Source organism: Neovison vison, chromosome 2, assembly GCF_020171115.1.
Source record: "Neovison vison isolate M4711 chromosome 2, ASM_NN_V1, whole genome shotgun sequence".
In the NCBI taxonomy this organism is placed as follows: Eukaryota; Metazoa; Chordata; class Mammalia; order Carnivora; family Mustelidae; genus Neogale; species Neogale vison.
Genome location: NC_058092.1, coordinates 106,804,980 through 106,824,591, shown reverse-complemented (window position 1 = coordinate 106,824,591; position 19,612 = coordinate 106,804,980). Strand labels below are relative to the sequence as shown.

Genomic DNA, 19,612 nt, shown 5'->3' with positions numbered 1-19,612 from the left:
ACACCTAGCCAACTGAGCCACCCAGGCGCCCCAACAAATGAAACATGTTAAAAATCAGTTCTCCCTTGAAAAACAAAAGACAACAGAAAAAGTGTTGGTTCAGGTTTCAATCAAGGTGAACACACAAGAATTGTTTGTATTATATTATCTAAGGATTCTGAAGAAAAAACTGCAATATAAATGAAGACTTTAGATTCATTCGTTAAAACTATTGGTATACTGGGGGGTGGGGGGGCTTAGTCGTTAAGTGTCTGCCTTCGGTTCAGGTCATGATCCCGGGGTTCTGGGATCGACCCCCATGTTGGGCTTCCTGCTCAGCAGGGGCCACACTTCTCCCTCTCCCCTTCCCCCTGCTGTGTTCTCTCAAATAAGTAAATAAAATCTTAAAAAAAAAAAAAAACTATTTGTGTACAGCAGATTTGTAATCACTGTCGTTAGCTGTAGATAAGTTACTTCAACTATATTAACAAAGCTACTACTTCACACTAAAATACAGAAAGTACTGGCTCATTTGCCACAAAGTGAATGGAACTAGAGGGTATTACACTAAGTAAGTCTGAGAAAGAATTATCATATGACCTCACTCATATGTGGAATTTAAGAAACAAAACAAGAGGATCATAGGGGAACAGAGGAAAAGATAAGATGAAACCAGAGAGGGATTCAAACCATAAGAGACTCTTAAATCATAGGAAATAAACTGAGGGTTGCTGGAGGGGAGTTGGGGGCGTGGGGTAACGGGGTGATGAACATTAAGGAGGGCATGTGATGAAATGAGCACTGGGTATTATATATGACTGAAGAATCCCTGAACTCTACCTCTGAAACTAGTAATACATTATATGTTAGTTCACTGAATTTAAATTTTAAAAAATTTAAAAGTACTGGCTCAGTTTGCAACTCTGAAAGGAAAATTAAGGGAATCCAGAACTTTTTCTGCTTCTTGGACAAAAAAAAAAAATAAGGCAGATGATGGGTTAAGTTATTATATTATAATACCTCTTATGACACCCAAGTGTTTGAGAACTTCCAAGCTGTTTGTTTTTAAAAAGACTTTCAAAGCCCCCAGTGGTGGTGTTCAAAAAGTGAATGTCATACACTGAAACTAATAATTAACAACAAATCTTCCATTTATTTGAAGCAATTCAATTTCAAAACTTTAAGTTACAGCAGTCACAGAAAAAAATAAAACCAGGGAACGGTCAGAAACAATAAAAGAATAATCAGGAGTGCTGCATTTTTTTTAACACTGTCATGGCTTTATTCAAAACACAGTTGCACAAAAGTATTAACTTCAAAGTTTTTAAAGGAGAGTTTTGAGGAAATTTAACACACTATATACATACTGTCATACAAAGAGCATTAAAATAGGACCAAAAACTTCTACAAAATATAAAACCCACCCTTACTTATTTGCATGAAAATACCACCCACAAAGCTAAGTAAGTCTTAAAAAGTTATCTGGAGGCTCTAAATGTTGTTTTCAAACCAAAGAACTCTAATTTTGATTGCACAATAAGATGATTGGTAAGAAAGTCATTATATAGATTTCATTCTAAAAATAAGTCTTTTATAGTCTGGCATATACAATGCAATGAGAATTCTTAGGGACTAAAACAGGGCTTTTTAAGTGTTAAAAAAGGAGTAAAATGTTAGCCTTTTGGAGATACCAGTCCCCCCACTAAGCTTATTCCATGAGTTTTATTTCAGTCACTTGTACAACTTTTTTAGTTTACCCACAAATAACTTTGTAATTTTTACTTTAAAACCCCAAGTCATACATCTGAAACTAAAAAAGAATCTCTTCACTCCGTAATTTAAATGTGTCCCAGTATAGAAGTATAACTTCAATTAATTTGCTGATACTAACTTTAAAAAACTCAGATATTCAAAACAGCGGAAAAAAATTAAGCCAAGATTTGAAAAGCAATTGCCTTGAACACGGAGCCTCCGCAACAAAAAGGGGAATGTACTTGTCTACTTATATTATCATATTTAGTAGCTGTATAAAGAAACACACCCAGCCTAAATATTTTTCTACTTTTAGTGGGTTTCCACTTGAAAACAAATCTTAATTTTAGCATTTAGTTCCAAATATTTTTCCAACTGTCCAGTGTATTCCAATTAAAAGTTACATCTGGTAATACCTTAAAACTGTTGGAAGAATAATTAAAGGTTCTACTCCGAAAAATTAGAAATACTTTGCAGTGTAGTATCTAAACCATTTGGGAAGATAACCTCCCCGCAAATTTGACCCGAATGTCTTACTAATTATCAACAGGCAATTGTTCTAACTTTTGTGGAACAGCAATGCTGCTTATGAAAGCTTGCTCTGCTTTTCTTTCTTCGCCCTCTTAATACAGTCTGTATATCTTGTCAACCAAGAGAGTTACAATAACCAGAATCTGTTGCATAAAACTGTATTGATAATAGTATTCATAGTTCAGAAAATACTCAATTTCTTTCATTTAACTTGTTTAATAAGACCATCTGAAAAGGTTGCTGAGGTATAAAAGACTAAATAAAGGTCTTCCTGGAGAGCCATAAGTTTCCCAACTTTTTTTGGAGATAGAGGGAGGGGAGTGAAACAAGAAATGAAAGTGATCATAAAGGAATTGCTGGGAGGAAGAAAAAGAATGCACACTTAAAAACAAAACAAAATTAACAACTGCTGGCATGTTGTGATTTTCGGTGAGAAAAACAAAGGGCTCACCTGCATGTCTCTGAACTTAGGACAAGCATTTTTCCTTCAAAAATAAAATCTTATTAGTCACCTGGCTTAAAAGGTTTCAGAAGCCTCCAAAAAAGCCTTGAACTATATTGTTGAATAGAACCTTTGCTATTTTGTTCCTACTTTCTAGGTTACTCATGTGACAAAAAAAGCACCCAAATACCCATACCCAAAAAAAATAAAAACAAGTCATTGCCTTCAAACTAAAGATCTCTGGGTCACCTCTAAAAATATAACCAACTTATCAGTCAAGAGACTATTTTCATTTCATATTCTAGCTGACTGTGATTTCAGTTAACTTATAAATAACTTTATAACCTTATGAATGAAATGCACCAAACTACGCCTGTGTAAAAGTGATCATGTTTTAATTATGGACTAAAAATAACTAATACAGTGAGCCTGAATGAGAAAAATGAAGATTCTAAATAAATTTCACAATGGGGACAATGAAAATTTTTTCTCTACATATGATATGATCATTAACAGACTAGTAAATCTTATTTGGAATGATAAGGCAAAAATAGTAAAACCATACTTTTCCTATAAAAAGTTACAGGTTATCTTCCGTAGGGATCGCTATGGTACATGAAGAAACAAAGAAGATGGGATCACTCTATTGCACACCCAGGAACATTAGGGAATCTGGTCTTAGAATGATCTAGTCATCTTCTTCATCTCCATCATCTTCAGCATCTCGTTTCCTTTTTTCTCCTCGAAGACCTTCTTCTTCTGAAAGAAGAATGAAAGAAAAATTTACAATGTATTTTTTTACAAATGAATATTTGTCAAATTACAGTTGTGAATCTATCTTATTGAAAACTTAATGGCATAAAAAATCATACGTCAAGTTTCCTCTCTGAATTTCTTTCAATTTTGGTGTACTGAACAGACTTATAGACTTAGAAATCCATAAATAATGATAGCTTGCTGTGCACCCTTGTGGCCAAATCATGAAGTACAGACCAAGAACTAGGGGTCATTAGCAATGGGGTGCCTGGGTGGCTCAGTGGGTTAAGCCTCTTCCTTTGGCTCAGGTCATGATCCCAGAGTCCTGGAATCAAGCCCCACATTGGGCTCTCTGCTCAGTGGGGAGCCTGCTTCCTCTTCTCTCTCTGCCTCTCTGCCTACTTGTGATCTTTGTCTGTCAAATAAATAATAAATCTTTAAAAATAATAAAATCTTAAAAAAAAAAAAAGTCCTTAGTAAACTTTTAAATTTATTTTGAAAGGCCTAGGTAAAGAGTACTAGAAAGCAAATCTCAAAAGAACATTATCTGGGAGTTCAACTGCTCTTCTCTTAGGGACAAGGCTTCATTCATCCTCTTCAAAATGAAAGACCTAAGAAAATAATAAATTAAGCTCAAGTTTATCTCATCTCTTCATACCAGCTTTGAAAATAAATGTTATAGGCTGGGTGGGTTTTTTTTAATGAAATTATTGAATGCCTTGAGAAAATTACTTTTTTTTTTTTTTTAAGATTATTTATTTGACAGAGAGAAAGCACAAGTAGTCAGAGCAGCAGGCACAGACAGAGAGAGAAGCAGGCTCCCCACTGAGCAGAGAGCCCCATGCTGGGCTCAATCTCAGGACCCTGGGATCATGACCTGAGCCAAAGGCAGACGCTTAACCAACTGGGGCACCCAGGCGCCCCAGAAAATTACTCTTTTAAAAAGGTTTTATGGAAAAAAAAAAAAAAAAGGTTTTATGGGGCACAGTGACTTAGCCAGACATCTGCCTTCGGCTCAGGTCATGATCTCAGGATCCCGAGATGGAGCTCCACATGGGATCCACGCTAGGCCTGGAGCCTAAGATTCTCTCTCTTAGGGCACCTGAGTGGCTCAGTTGTTAAGTGTCTGTCTTCAGCTCAGGTCATGATCCCAGGGTCCTGGAATCGAGCCCTGCATCAGGCTCACTGTTCGGCAGGAAGCTTGCTTCTCCCTCTCCCACTCCCCCTGCTTGTGTTCCCTCTTTTGCTGTCTCTCTCTCTGACAAATAAATAAAATCTTAAAAAAAAAGAAAAAAAAAAATTCCCTCTCTCCCTCTCCTTATACAACCTCCACTACCACTTGCATGCTCTCTTCTTTCTCTTAAAAAAAAAAAAAAGAAGGTTTTACACCTGTCAAGGCACTCTATGTTACCAAAATCAAATCAGGGGCCAGTAATAATTTGAATTATTATAAACACATTCTTTAAAGCATGTAAATAATAGCTCTAACTTTAATGTCAGGATTCCTTTTATGGCGAATGCAACTTACCCTCTTCTTCTTCTTCTTCCCCTTCTTCAACATAGTCATCATCATCTTCTTCATCCTTGAAAACCAAACATTCAGTTTGAGAATAAAAAGCCTTGACATACTTTTCACCATTTGGTAGTAATACATTCCAACAAAAGCAAAAAAACTATGGTTATTCTGTGAATGTTCTAACAACCTCTGCCTAACATATAAGTCTTTTTTAAGAACGCAACTAAATCTAGCTTATGAAAATAAGTTACATTTTAGACCAGCACTGTTTAAAAGAACCTTCTGGAACAATGGAAATGTTCTGCATCTGTGCTGTCCACACGTGGCCACTGAGCATTTAACGTGATCAGCACAAGGGCGCCTGGCTGGCTGAGTCAGTAGAGCATGCAACTCTTGATCTCAAGGTTTTGAATTCGAACTCCATGGTGAGTGTAAAGATTACTTAAAAATAAAAAATCTTTAAATAATTATAAAATAAAATAAGGGCGCCTGGGTGGCTCAGTGGGTTAAGCCGCTGCCTTCGGCTCAGGTCATGATCTCAGGGTCCTGGGATCGAGTCCCACATCGGGCTCTCTGCTCAGCAGGGAGCCTGCTTCCCCCTCTCTCTCTCTGCCTGCCTCTCCGTCTACTTGTGATTTCTCTCTGTCAAATAAATAATAAATAAAATCTTTAAAAAAAAAATAAAATAAAATGTGACCAGTACAAATGAGGAACTCAATTTTTCATTTTATTTTAACTTAAGTAATCAAAATGTGCCCAGTGGCTATTGTAATGGACAGAGTTAACATGACAATTTCAAAGAAAGGTTTCCTATTTTATAGAGTGAGATAGAAGTTACCTGAATCCTAGCCCCAACATAGTTACATGCATTGAAGAAGTCACTTAATGTCCCTGGACCTCATTTTTCCAATCAATAAAAGAAAGTGTTCATCTAGAAAGATCTATAAGTTTCTCCTATACCTAAAAGTCTACACATCAAAAGAGCAATGTCAATAAAACCACAAAACTTGATCTACAACTTTTACGGAAGGAGCTATTCTGGATAGCTAAAATGTAAACGCCTTGAAACATCATAACAGGTTTTTTTGTTGTTGTTTTTTGTTTTTTTTTACTTTAACCAATTGGGATAGAAATCTCTAAAGTGCTCTTCTACCATTTTATGCTAAACCTAACAAACCTTTTTCTTAAATAATCAGTCATAATCATTTGATCATGAACATAACACTAATTAGTATTTCCTGATTCCCTCAGGGCCTATCAACATTATGTAGGATGGTTTTCTCCTTTTAAAAACGACCCTGAGGGTGCCTGGGGGACTCAGTTGGTTGGGCGACTGCCTTCAGTGTGGGTCATGATCCCGGACTCCTGGGATCAAGTCCCACATTGGGCTCCCAGCTCCATGGGGAGTCTGCTTCTCCCTCTGACCCTCCCCCTTCTCATGCTCTCTCTCTCATTCTCTCAAATAAATAAAATCTTTAAAAAATAAATACAATTTATTATATTTATTATTTATTTATTTATTTTATATTTAAAAAAATAATAAATAAAAATGACCCTGGCCTCTACTTTAGTTAATCTTTTCCTAGTTTTCATGCCTTCTTCTTTTCAATTTCACTACTTCAATTTTAATCTGCTATGGATTCAGAAAATAGACTGTCAAGCTTATTAGAGAATTGAATATAAGAGAAAATAGGTTTAGAATAACAGCTTGAACACTCACCTACATAGAAAGAAAATGTCTTTTGTTGCTATATTTTGGCTAATCAGAGATCTTTTACACTTACCGCCATGTTCTAAATAGTTGAGTTCTACCATATGTTTGAAAAAAAAATAGAACCAATCAAGGGTCTCCCCTCCAACCCCACCAAAGTTTAATGCTCCTTAAAAATACTTTTAAGTGGCAAATGTCAAGAACTCCTGGGTAGTTAGGGGGAAACTTGGACAACCCATCCTTTTCATAGTATCCACAGCCCCATTTGTGTCTAGAAATACTAAACAGAACCTGATTTCCCAGCATGTAGGTAGAATCCCCTGAGAAACCCGACTGTAGGAAACTTGTATCAGAAAACAATCTTATGGGGCGCCTGGGTGGCTCAGTTGGTTGGACGACTGCTTTCAGCTCAGGTCATGATCCTGGAGTCCCGGGATCGAGTCCCACATCGGGATCCCAGCTCCATGGGGAGTCTGCTTCTCCCTCTGACCTTCTTCTTGCTCATGCTCTCTCTCACTGTCTCTCTCTCAAATAAATAAATAAAATCTTAAAAAAAAAAAAATCTTATAGAACCAATTCAAACTGAAAAGCATTCTGTACCAGAACACTATCAAGATACAAAGAGGAGAAGGAATAAATGGGGTAGTCAGTAGCATAAAAAGAAATCACAATAAAAATCGGAGAACCTATAGCTTTAAACTAAAGCAGAAAAGAAAGGAAGAGAGGGTAGAGGAGAGGGGACAGGGAAGGGGGAGGGAGGGGAAGGAAAAGGAAAGAAAGAAAAAAGAGAGAGAGGGGGCGCCTGGGTGGCTCAGTGGGTTAAGCCGCTGCCTTCAGCTCAGGTCATGATCTCAGGGTCCTGGGATCGAGTCCCACATCGGGCTCCCTGCTCAACAGGGAGCCTGCTTCCTCCTCTCTCTCTGCCTGCCTCTCTGCCTACTTGTGATCTCTCTCTGTCAAATAAATAAATAAAATCTTAAAAAAAAAAAAAAGAGAGAGAGAGAGAGAGAAAGATAACGGACACATTTTAAACATCTCAGATCTGTGGAGAATGATAAATGAGGATGTTTAAGTATTTGTGATTTTTTAAAAAAACACTTGAGATACTAATCACATTTATACTTTGACAATTTAGAAAGCCCCAAGTCTCAAAATCTAATTGCTTCTCCGGATTTTGTTTTAAACAAAATATGCTTAGATTACTTGAGTCATGCTTTTTTTTGTTTTTAAAGATTTTTATTTATTTATTTGACAGAAAGAGATCACGAGTAAGCAGAGAGACAGACAGAGAGGAGGAAGCAGGCTCCCTGCTGAGCAGAGAGCCCGATGCGGGACTCGATCCCAGGACCCTGGGATCATGACCTGAGCTGAAGGCAGAGGCTTTAACCCACTGAGCCACCCAGGTGCCCCTTGAGGCATGCTTTTAAGCCTTTCTTAAAATGGGAAGTACAGCTGACATACAGTATTATGTGAGTTTCAGGGGCACAACACGGTGATTCCACAAGGCTGCACCTTAAGCTTTTGCTCACCACAAGGACAGCTATCATTTAAGCCTTCAGTGTTTAGTGTCATCTATTAGATGATATCCCTCAATAAAAACAGCTTTCACCAGAAGCTTGTTCAATACAAACTATGCTTTTCCCTAACTAATGGGAAAGAACTGTTTGCTCATTGTACTCTGTATTGTCCAAAGGGATTACAATTCCCAATTCTTCTAAAGTCCCCATCCCCATTTTTAAAGAAATATACTACACAGACATAAAGCCCTTCTTTATACATATTAATTTCTGACCTCTGAAGAGTAACTGAAATAAAAATGATACTCAAAGCAAAAACAGCTACTCAATTCCCATTTCCATCTCCTTTTACTTTCTTTTTAAATCTCAACAGTCTCGGAAGCTTGTACTGACTTTCATCTTCTAAAAAATATGTTTAAAACGTAACTAATTAAAAATACTAAAAACATCATTAATATTCAAACCATTCATCATGTTTGAAAGCTTCTGGTACGTGCTAGCCAGGTACTATACTGACCTAACGTTGTGGTTATCATCTCAGAGATTTTTACTCTATACTTGACTGTATCACTTTTATTTTACTTATTTATTTTTAAAAGAATCTTTTTTTTTTTTTTAAGATTTTATTTATTTATTTGACAGACAAGAGACCACAAGTACGCAGAGAGGCAGGCAGTGAGAGAGGTGGAGGCTAGCTCCCTGCCGAGCACACAGCCCGATGCAGGGCTCAATCCCAGGACCTGGAATCATGACCTGAACCGAAGGCAGAAGCTTTAACCCACTGAGCCACCCAGGTGCCCCAAGAATCTTTTTTATTTTTAAGATTTTATTTATTCACTTTTGCAACAGAAAGAGAGAGGGAGAGAGAGAGGGAAAGCATGGGCAGGGGGAGGGACAGAGGGAGAAGCGGATTCCCCACTGAGCAGGGAGCCCCACTGGGGACTCAGTCTGGGAGGGAGCCCCACCTGGAATTCAATCCCAGGACCCTGGGATCATGACCTGAGCCAAAGGCAGATGCTTAACCAACTGAACCTCCCAGGGACCCTGACTATGTCACTTTTAGTTAATGTTCCCCAAAATTCAATGGAATAATCAACACAAACATTTGCAGTTGCTTGAAAGTCATTTTTTAAACTACTTAATACTATACAGACTTAATGAAGAATTCCTGACAAAGACAAAAGCCAAATAACATGAGTCCATTATTTTATTAAATAACTTAAAACTTAGACACCTGGGTGGCTAAGTCAGTTAAGCATCTGCCTTTGGCTCAGGTCATGATCCCAGGGTTCTGGGATCAAGTCCTGCATCTAGCTCCTTGCTCAGCAAGGAGCCACTTCTCCCTCTGCCTGCCGCTTCCCCTACTTGTGTTCTCTCTATCTAACAAATTAACTCTTTTATAAACAAGCAAATAAACAAACAGGGGCAAAATATTCATGCTGTATGCTGATGTAAACTGAACAGGCTGATTTTCTCTAGGAATGCTTAAATGCTTCTTGTACAGCTGCTGACTCACTAAGGCCCCAAACAAGTTTAAGTTCTATTTTTCCACATTAGTTTCATATTTAAAATGGTATCAGAAAAAAATTATCATTGATCGGCGATACTATCTATCTAACCAATGTAAAAGTCATTAGGAGAACAAATAAGAATACTAACAACTTCTAGTCTAAATAAGACATATTATTTTTGATAATAAAAAACTTGAGGGACGCCTGGGTGGCTCAGTGGGTTAAGCCACTGCCTTCGGCTCAGGTCATGATCTCAGGGTCCTGGGATCGAGTCCCGCATCGGGCTCTCTGCTCAGCAGGGAGCCTGCTTCCTCCTCTCTCTCTCTCTGCCTCTCTGCCTACTTGTCATCTCTCTCTCTCTGTCAAATAAATTAATTAATTAATTTAAAAAAAAACTTGAATTATGAAAATAAAACTCAATAATTTAAAAACATTAGGAGGAAACAGTAATTCCCAGGAGCTAAAGATCATTTGTTCAAGTCAACTGACACTTCCTGTGAGCTTACTATGTCCCTGTCAGTATACGAGATGCTGATATACAAAGACAGGTGACCGCCCCCTTAAAGAGCTCAGCATCTCGGAGAAAGTGGCCAAATAAACAAGTTTTTACAAAAGTGCCCATGCAACAGAAGACTAACTGAGATTCAAAGGTAACAGAGGAAGGAGAGATTATCTATAAAAAGTTACACAAAGTTTCTATAAAAAGTTACAGAAAGCTTCTGACAACTCCAGAACTAAGTTTTTAAAGAGCTCACAAAACATGATCTAAGTTTTTAAAGAGCTCACAAAGCACGCACAAAGCGTATTCTCTCTCTCTCTCTCTAGTATATACGTAAGTAAAATGTCACTAATGTGTACATAAAATCAGTGCACTTTCCTGGCTTCAACTATACTTATGTTTACCTTCATAAAAAAGAAAATAAAGTTAATCAGAAAGCATGGGTAGAAAGTCATTTCAGATAAGAGCAAACAATGTATCTACAGATAGAAAGGCAAGAAACAGCCTAGTATGACAATTAAATTTGGTATTGAGGGAAAAGAGGCTGGAGAAGGAAGCAGGGGCCAGATAATGATGGGCCTTGTATGCCTGGGTGGCAACAGGGAAACATTAAAGTGTTTCAACATTAAAGTGATACCATCACATCTGCATTCAGGCTAGGCAGGCACAAACCGAAACATGCAAGAGACATTTAAGTGGTGACAATGTATTCAGACAGGCCATTTGGAAAGCTACTACAAAACTGTAAGCAAGAAATCATCAGGGCAAGGAAAGTTTTCCCGAGTGCCTACAATGTGCCAGTGACTAGACACTTGACATATATTATCTTGTTAAATCCTTCAAAGAAGCCTAAGAGGTTGATATAATCTTTGTTTTACAAAGAAGGAAGCTGAGGCTCCGAAACTTTTGTAAAATGTTTCCACACACTTTGAAGTGCCGGGCAGAATGGATTTGAAAGATATCTGGGCAGTAAAATCAATATGCATTTAGGATTATCTAGATACGGTCTGAGCTGGGGGACAGTGGGAAAAATGACAGGCAAGACAGATACACTCAGACCCATACGTTAGGAACAACCTTCAGACTTCTACACAACTCATTATTTATAGTACTTGGCCCTATGCCTAAATAATTAATTTTCAGCACACATAAAAAGTTCCCATTCACCTGGATTTCTTCTTTCATTAAGTATGAGAGGCCCACTTCCTCTTCTCCCTCTCCCAGCTCTGAGCCTGCTTCATCTTCATCCTCATCCTCATCCTCCTCCTCATCCTCCTCCTCTTCTTCATATTCTTCGGGTGGACCAGCTTCATCTTCCTCTTCCTCTTCATCATCTTCATCTCCATCTTTAAAAATATTTTAAAAGATGAGCAAGTAGCTGAGCAAATTTTCTTGCAAGTATGTTGATCCTATCCACCCTTGCCCCAGTCACTTCAAATTCTTAAGCCGACGAGTAGGTGGTAAGTATCTCAGGGTGATTTTCTTTTTTTAAGATTTCCCTCTTAAGGGGTGGGTGGGTGGCTCAGTTGGTTAAGCGTCTGACTCTTGATTTCAACTCAGGTCATGATCTCAGGGTCATGAGTCAGGCTCCCTACTCAGTGGGAAGTCTCCTTGACTCTTTCCCTCTGCGCCTCTCCCTGCTTATGCACACATGCGTGCTCTCTCTCTCTAAAATAAATAAATCTCTAAAAAAAAAAAAAAAAGATTTCCCTTTTACAACATCCATATTTACTATTTGAAAAATATGGTTTCTATTTTTTTTTAAAGATTTTATTTATTTATTTGACACAGAGAGAATGAGGACAAGCAGGGGGTAGGGACAGAGGAAGAGTGAGAAACAGACTCCCCACTAAGCAGGGAGCCCGAGGATGTGAGGCTTGATCCCAGAACACTGGGATCATGACCTGAGCCAAAGGCAAACACTTAACCAACTGAGCTACCCAAGCACCCCAAGAAATACCGTCCCTATTTTTTTTTTACTTTTTTTTTTTTTTCTAAGATTTTATTTGTTTGAGAGAGAGTGCGAGCAAGCTAGAGCATGAGCCGGGGAAGGGAGAGGGAGAAACAGACTTCCCTGTTGAGCAGAGAGCCCAATGGGGGACTCAATTCCAGGACTTTGGGATCATGACCTGAGCCGAAGGCAGATGTTTAACCCACTGAGCCATCCAGATGCCCCAAAATATGGTTTCTAAATACTGAAATATTTCCAACATACAGATTTTCATTGAAACATTACATGCACTAAAGTTTGTTTTACCTTGTAGACACTTCAAAACCACCTTCTCTATCATTCTGTCATTTTCTATCAGATTTCTTTTTACAGTAAAAAAATTTTCAACCAAGAGTAACAGTGTCCCATTACACAAGAGCCATTCCATCATTTGATCTGTTAGTCACCCATTTATCCAGTAATATATATTCACCATCTAATTCTAGAACATTTCCATCACCCCCCCACACCCCCCACACTTTGAAAAAACCCATAGTCATTAACAGTCACTCCTCATTCTCCTCTCACCCAGCCCTGGCAACCACTACTCTACTTTCTGTTTCTATGAATTTGCCTATTCTGGACATTTCATACAAATGGAGTCACGCAAAATGTGGCCTTTTGTGTCTGGATTCTTTTACTACACAGAACGTTTTCAATGTTACAGCATGTATCAGTAGTTCATTCATTCTTATGACTAAATAATATTTCATTGTATGACTATATTGCATTGTTTATCCATCAATTGACAGACCATTTGGGTTGTTTCTATTTCTTGACTGTTACTAACACTACAAAAAGGGAACAATTCCTTTTTTTAAAAAAAAGGTACTATTTAACAAGTTCCCACTTTTACCAGGTAGTGGTTAAACAAGTTTATATGGATATAAAATTTCACAAAGCTTGACAGTATAATAATCATTTAATTCCCCAAAGGTATCAGAAACCTGAAAGAAGAAATACAGGATTAGGGCTGTGGGTTTTCTAATTTTTCTTGTCTTACTAACATCTTTTTTTTTTCAACACCTAAATATCCAAGCCCAATCGAAATGGCATCGCTAGGCTGGAGCCTATATTTACAAGCAGCAAGAATGATTACCTTCATCCTCCTCTTCTGAGTCTGGTGCTTCATTATCCTCCTGATCAAATCCATCTAAGTAGGTGATTTGCTGCAGCAGCTCAAAAATACTTTCTCTGTAATCTTCCAGATTTGTGATCTCACAGTTAAACAAGTCGAGACTTTTCAAATTTTTAAGATTTTGCTGGAAAAGTAAAAAGTTAAAACTTAAACATTTCAAGATTTTAAATACTATGTTCTTTCTTTTTGATTCATGAACCAGAAAATATATATTTGAAATCGAAAGAATGACTTGGGGGTTTTTCAAATTTTATGAAGAGTTTTGGTATCAATTATCTCTCTTTTTTAAAAGATTTATTTATTTGAGAGACAGAGAGAGGGAGAGAGCAAGTGAGCACAAGGCGGGGAGAGAAAAGGGAGAAGAAAAGGCAGGGAAGCAGGATCCCCATTGAGCAGGGTAGGGAGGGGGCTCAATCAGATCTGGGACCTCAGAATCACACCTTAGCTGAAGGCAGAAGCTCAACCAGCTGAGCCAGCCACATACCCCACCCCAACCCCCAATAACAATTCCCTTAATTAGGCCCTGTATGTAAACTCCCTAAAAATAGGAACTTTGTTTTTTCACCACTGAATCTCCAGCACCTGGCTTAATGCCTTACTATAGAAGCCCTTTAATATATTTTGTTGACCAAGTAGGTACATAAATAGGCAACAACAATAATGTGTTTAGCTTAAATCCAGTCAAGCTCATTATCAACAATATCAACCTTCACCCAAGCTTTTTTAAATTGGAGCAACAATTTTTGTGAGTTTCACTTCATCTCATACCAGGAAAGAAAGGAGCAAATAAAATAACTAAAAAAAAAAAAAAAAAAAAAAATCAAGAAGGAAGGAAAAAGAATAGAACTTAATACTAGGAAGTTTAAAACCAGATATTCAACTCCTTAAGTTAATGATAAATAAATTTCTCTTAAATTTAAAAATTTATCTGTTTCACTTTAAAAGAAAACAATAAAACATATAGATAAAAACCTGTAAGAAATTCAGAAGTTTCAAAGAGTGAAATATAAATCAGCAAGATAAAACACAAGCAAATCTCAGCAAATCAGCCAAAAAATACCAAGTTCAGAGACTTTCCACTCACCAAAGCTTCTACTGTACTGAGATCTTTGATTTTGTTTCCACTCAGATTGAGGTAGGTAAGATTAGGACATTTCTCTGCCAGGACTTCCAAACCTCCAGAAATTATATTGTCACTAAGTTCCAACTATATATTCAACATGGAGGAAAAACAAACAATGATGAAGGCTTAGAGCAAATCAGGTTTTTTTAAGTTTTTTTTTTTAATTTTTTAAATAATCTTTACACCCCATGTGGGACTCAACCCACAATCATGAGATCAAGAGCTGCACGTTCTGACTGAGTCAGCCAGGTGCACCCAGATTTTTAAAATATACCAATTTAAAGAAGAAAAACAACTGTCATTCTCTCTAGCTTCAAGAGACTGTCACAACTTATTAATTTCCAAATTCCTAACCATAATCACCAAATACTATATTAGAACCCCTATATAATAAGCTTCTAACCCAAGTTTGGTTCCAGATGTGTTACAGATAGATCTTATGTTTCAGAGAAAAACAGCTGGTAGATATTAAACCCAAATTGATATCATAAAACAATTTCACTATTAAACTTAAATTTTTAAAAGCGGTATTAGAGCTGATTCTAAAAATCCTACATAACCCATTCTCTTATCTCTAGAAATTCAGAACATTCTAATTAAAAGGCAGAATGGTTATTTCATTTGGCCAAAACCTAGACATACTAGCCCTTGGCATCAAAACTATGATGATTTTGCACTTAATACCAACTTACCTTTCGAAGTTTATTTAAGCTGGGCAACCGGGCCAGTGAACTTAGTTCCACATTAGCCATACTCAGAAACTCTAGTTTTTTAAAAGTATCATTCAGACCTTCAATTTCCCCATTGACACAAAGGCAATTATCAAGAACTAACTCTGTCACCTGTAAGACAGAAAATGAATGATTCTTTACTTTGAGTCTGTTTAGCAAAAGACCTAGGTCAAGACACTGGAAATGTGAATATTAAAACCATGAATCCCCCTCACACATATCCTTTTCATTCTCTCCTCCCCCATCAAAAATTTAAAAGCAATCTAAAGTCATCATTATAAGTTAAACTTTTAACCCACTGAGCCACCCAGGCGCCCTATCATTATAAGTTAAACTTTTAAATTTAAACTTAGACCAAGTAGTTCAATGCCTGCTCAAATCCCTGACGCATAAAAAATAAAACTTTGGGGACGCCTGGGTGGCTCAGTTAAGCCACTGCCTTTGGCTCAGGCCATGATTCCAGCATCCTGGGATTGAGTCTCACATCGGGCTTCTTGCTCCGCAGGGAGCCTGCTTCTCTCTCTGCCTCTGCCTGCCACTCTGCCTGCTTCTGTGTGCTCTTTCTCTCTCTCTCTGACAAATAAATAAATAAAATCTTTTTTTTAATAAATAAATAAAACTTTGAAAAAGGTCCCATGTGAAACTAGCTTCTGCCCCTGATAAGAAGGATTCTGAGGGCATATATTTACGTAGTGAGGGGACACCCAGACTACTGGGAAAGGATTCAAGTGAGCTGCCCTAAAACAGCAGGGAGAAGAAAGGAAACTATTTTATTCACATTAAAACCCCCTTATCTTCAGTTGATAAATGCCACCATAACTCAAAAATACCTTGTTACCTTTCATGAAGAAATGTTAGAAAGCTCATTTTGAGAAAGCTGGCTTTCGGAGGTTATTTGTTCTTAATGGCAGGGCCAAACAATGTCACCCAGAACAATACATCCTTGACAAGATGTTATTTCTCCGTAACACCCTGGTAGCATTTTTGTGGACTTCTCCCCATTGCGGGGTGGACGGGGCAGTTAGGCTGCATCCCCTTATCACATCAGAGTTGTAGAACAAAACCTCCTGTTTTTGTTAGACTTAATCTAAGGGGGAGACAGGAGTTCCCGGATCTCCACTCCCAGTGCAAAAATATGTTTGAGGAATTCTGAGGGCTAAAAACTAAACAAGGAATGCTACCTTCTTTATTTGAATATGACTTTGACATAATTATTTTCGAGACCAGAGTAGACATATAATCTCTGTTTAGAAGTAAGGAAGTCAAGGGGCGCCTGGGTGGCTCAGTGGGTTAAAACCTCTACCTTCAGCTCAGGTCATGATCTCAGGGTCCTGGGATAGAGCTGAGATGGAGCTCTGTATCAGGCTGTCTGCTCAGCAGGGAACCTGCTCCCCCCCCCACCTCTGCCTGCCTCTCTGACTACTTGTGATCTCTCTCTCTGTCAAATAAATAAATAAAATCTTTAAAAAAAAAAAAAAAAAAAGAGAGAGAGAGAAGAAAGGAAGCCAAGGCCCAAAAGGTAAGAATGACTTGGTTAGGGTCACACACTTAGTATGACAGAGCTGTGCTTCCACTCTAAATTTTCTGATTCCTAGTCCAGGTGAATGGAGGAGAGAGGGCCAGCAGATTTGGTGTCAAAAAACCAGTTCTTCCACTTGAGTAAAGAACTTCACTGCTCTGGGACTCCGTTTGCTAATTTGGATTCTAGAATACAATCCATCTTACATGTCTGTTTGAAAGAGAAAGGTAAATAACAAACACAAAAAGTGTTTTGTAAACGATAAAGAGCTATACAAATATAAGAGATAGTTATTACACCCTAAGGGAGGAAGGAGAGGCTGCAAAAAGACAACGTCTGGCACCCCCCAAAATTGTAGAGGAAATTCCTATGGGTAGGTAAACAAAAGAGGGTGGGGGAGCAAATCTACTTTTCCAACCCAAGACATACAAAAAAGCATTCTAAATGTGTGCTCCTGAGAAGAAGTTTTTAAAGTTTGATTTTGTTTTCCTGCAGCCCCCGAAGAGTAGGCCCTGGAAAACTCCCAGCTCCCTCTGGATGATAGTACCGACTTTTTCCTTCTCCTTGCCTTTTACTAATTTCAGGGAACCAGAGACTTAAAAAAGGAAAAGAAAGAAAAGAAAAAAGGTATATAAAGACCTTAGGTTCCCACTCCGCGCACGTCGCCACAGCACACCAAACAGACCTACTCGTCTTCGGCCCTGGTAGGCACCGGCACCACCCTCACCCCTGTTGAAAACAACTACATCCCTAGAATCCACTTCTAGTGTTTATTTCAGAGGCCGCAATTAACAAGACTCTTGACGCTCTCATCTGCGGTCTGAAGTGCCAGGTTCCTAGCTGGCCAGCTGCCGCGCTCTCGCGACTAGCCGCTCCGACCCACGGGAAACCCCACACGGGGCGGGGACTCCTCAAGAGAAAGAGGGGTCGCCTCCCCGCCAGCGTTCCGAGCGCCTCCGCCCCGGGCGGCGAGGACTGGGAGAAGCCGAGGAGGGTGACCTAGAAAAGGAGGCGGAAACGCCTCCCGTCCGACCCCCGAAAAGTTGGCGGCGACCAGCTTCACGTGGCCCCTCCCAAACCCGTCTCTTTAACTAAGGGGACAGCAGCCAGAGAGCATCATTTCGTTTCGCCGAATCCATCTTTAAAGCACAAAACTACTACGACCCATTTGAGTTTTTTGAGACCTTCTCCTGGGATCAAATTCGGAGTTGCGGCCACTACGACAGGACACGCCGAATATCGTGACACCGCGGGGGGACGAAGAGGATTACGCCTCGCGTCCCCTCCTCACCTCCAGTCTCTGCGGCGACTCCCAAAACTTACCCGCGGCGGGGAACCGACCGCTGACCCAGATTCCGCCCCACCGCGGTCAGCGCGCGCCGCTTCCCAGGGGAGTGGGCGCCGCCAGCAGCAGGCGGTCCTCAGACCGCCGGGGACCCCAGCCCGCGCCCGGCGCGACGTCAGACACCCGGGCCTCGAGGAGGGGGGCACCCCCCCAAAAAAAGAGAAAAAGAGTTGGCAGCATTGCACAAAAGTTGGACTAACTTCTCAGGCGACGATGGCTGCGGCAGGGGCAAGTGGGACTGGGGGGTCGCGCCCACGCCGCCGGCCCCCGGGAGGAGGAGGGAACCAAGCGGCGGAGCGGACCCCAGCACCCCGCTATCCGCCCCCACCAGGCCTGGACTCCCGATTTGTAGAGAGTCTAAAGAGGCTAAGACCCCCAGGCACACACAAAAACGCCCCTAGAAACTTAAACCCTTCGCCATTTTAAGTAGAAGATTTTAATGATTTAACACTTAAAATTAAATATCACCCAACCCTAACCCCAGGTGGGGAATAATTCATTACCCTTCGGCACACACATACCCGGACCCCCAGAAACCCGATCCTATGAATACAGGTCTGTGGGGAAGGGGAGGGGGCTGAGTCATCTCACCTCCTCCGGGGCTCTGTTCCTTAACTCCAGGTTAATCCTCTTCTTCATCTCCATGTCCTCCTCCTGCTCTTCTGCTACTACTCCCTTCCCTTACCTTTTCCTGCCTTTCCCACTACCCCAACCCTTAAATTTTAAAAGATCTGGAAATGAATGAAAAGAAAAGCAAATATAAACGCCCACCACCTCCAGATAGGTGTGGGGGAGAAAGAAGAGAATAGCAAATGGAGTCCAAGGAGTTGGGACTCTAACTCGGCTGCCCCCACCTCCTTGTTCACACACTCGCGCGCACTCACACGCACGCATACACACACAAGCACGCACACACACGCGCGCGCGCGCACCCCCCCACACACATACACACACACAAACGCGCGCGCGCGCGCACACACATACACACACACACACACCGCAGTTCCTTCCCCTTCAATGGCTGCTCTGAGACTGAGCCTCCATGACACGGCACCGCCAACCCCCTGGCCTACACTCCACCCACCTCCCGAATGTATTGGTTAATTCTTCAGCATCGCCCTGTTTCATTGGACCGCATAAGTGTCCATCAGTCGTCTGGGTGGACCTGAACCAGAAGCGCTGTATCTATTGGCTACAACCAAGCGCGCAGTTAACTCCGATAGGTTCGGGAGGGTGTTCGTCCTGGGGAAACGATTTTGAATCCCAGTAGCCCCCCTTCTTTTCTTTGTGTGGTTGGCGCGCTTTCCCTGGGCGTTCGGACGGTTTTGATACCTGCTGGATTTGTTTTTTTCGGTTTTGTTTTTAGTGTGAGATGGAGGAAGAAAGCAACCTTATTATGGGCCCAGGTTGCAGGACTGATCATTTTGCACACAAATACGCACTAGCTCTTGGCTGTTTTAAAGCCCCTTGCAGCCGAGGTGCACGTGAGCTTTCGTGGCACTGCCCGGCTGGGGATAGGCTTCTGGTACAGAGCCAGACGCTGGATAAAGAT

The 19,612-nt window shown here is 40.1% G+C and overlaps 1 protein-coding gene across 2 annotated transcripts; it reads right to left on the bottom strand.

The window, feature by feature from the left end:
• Positions 1–1,106: 1,106 nt before the first annotated feature.
• On the bottom strand, positions 1,107–19,120 carry LOC122900456 (acidic leucine-rich nuclear phosphoprotein 32 family member E). Of its 2 annotated transcripts, XM_044239145.1 has the most exons (7): positions 18,652–19,120; positions 15,158–15,307; positions 14,427–14,549; positions 13,304–13,466; positions 11,382–11,560; positions 4,989–5,043; positions 1,107–3,463 (listed from the first exon to the last, which is right to left on the bottom strand). In XM_044239145.1, the coding sequence occupies exons 1-7, from the start codon at positions 18,703–18,705 to the stop codon at positions 3,393–3,395; spliced, it is 795 nt and encodes a 264-aa protein (XP_044095080.1). In that variant the 5' UTR covers positions 18,706–19,120; the 3' UTR covers positions 1,107–3,392. The 2 variants fall into 2 exon arrangements, with proteins under 2 accessions (XP_044095080.1, XP_044095081.1); XM_044239146.1 differs by lacking the exons at positions 1,107–3,463; positions 4,989–5,043; positions 13,304–13,466 and having other exon boundaries at positions 11,399–11,560.
• Between the last annotated feature and the right edge of the window lie 492 nt (positions 19,121–19,612).

What these genes read in the sequence shown, in the direction of transcription:
- LOC122900456 (XM_044239145.1), bottom strand. Translation starts at nt 18,705, where the DNA reads ATGGAGATGAAGAAGAGGATTAACCTGGAGTTAAGGAACAGAGCCCCG. An exon ending in CTCAGAAGAGGAGGATGAAG is followed by an intron (nt 11,561 to 13,303) that starts GTAATCATTCTT and finishes ATATTTTTAAAG; the next exon opens with ATGGAGATGAAGATGATGAA. An exon ending in TAATGAAAGAAGAAATCCAG is followed by an intron (nt 5,044 to 11,381) that starts GTGAATGGGAAC and finishes TTGGTTTTCAAG; the next exon opens with GATGAAGAAGATGATGATGA.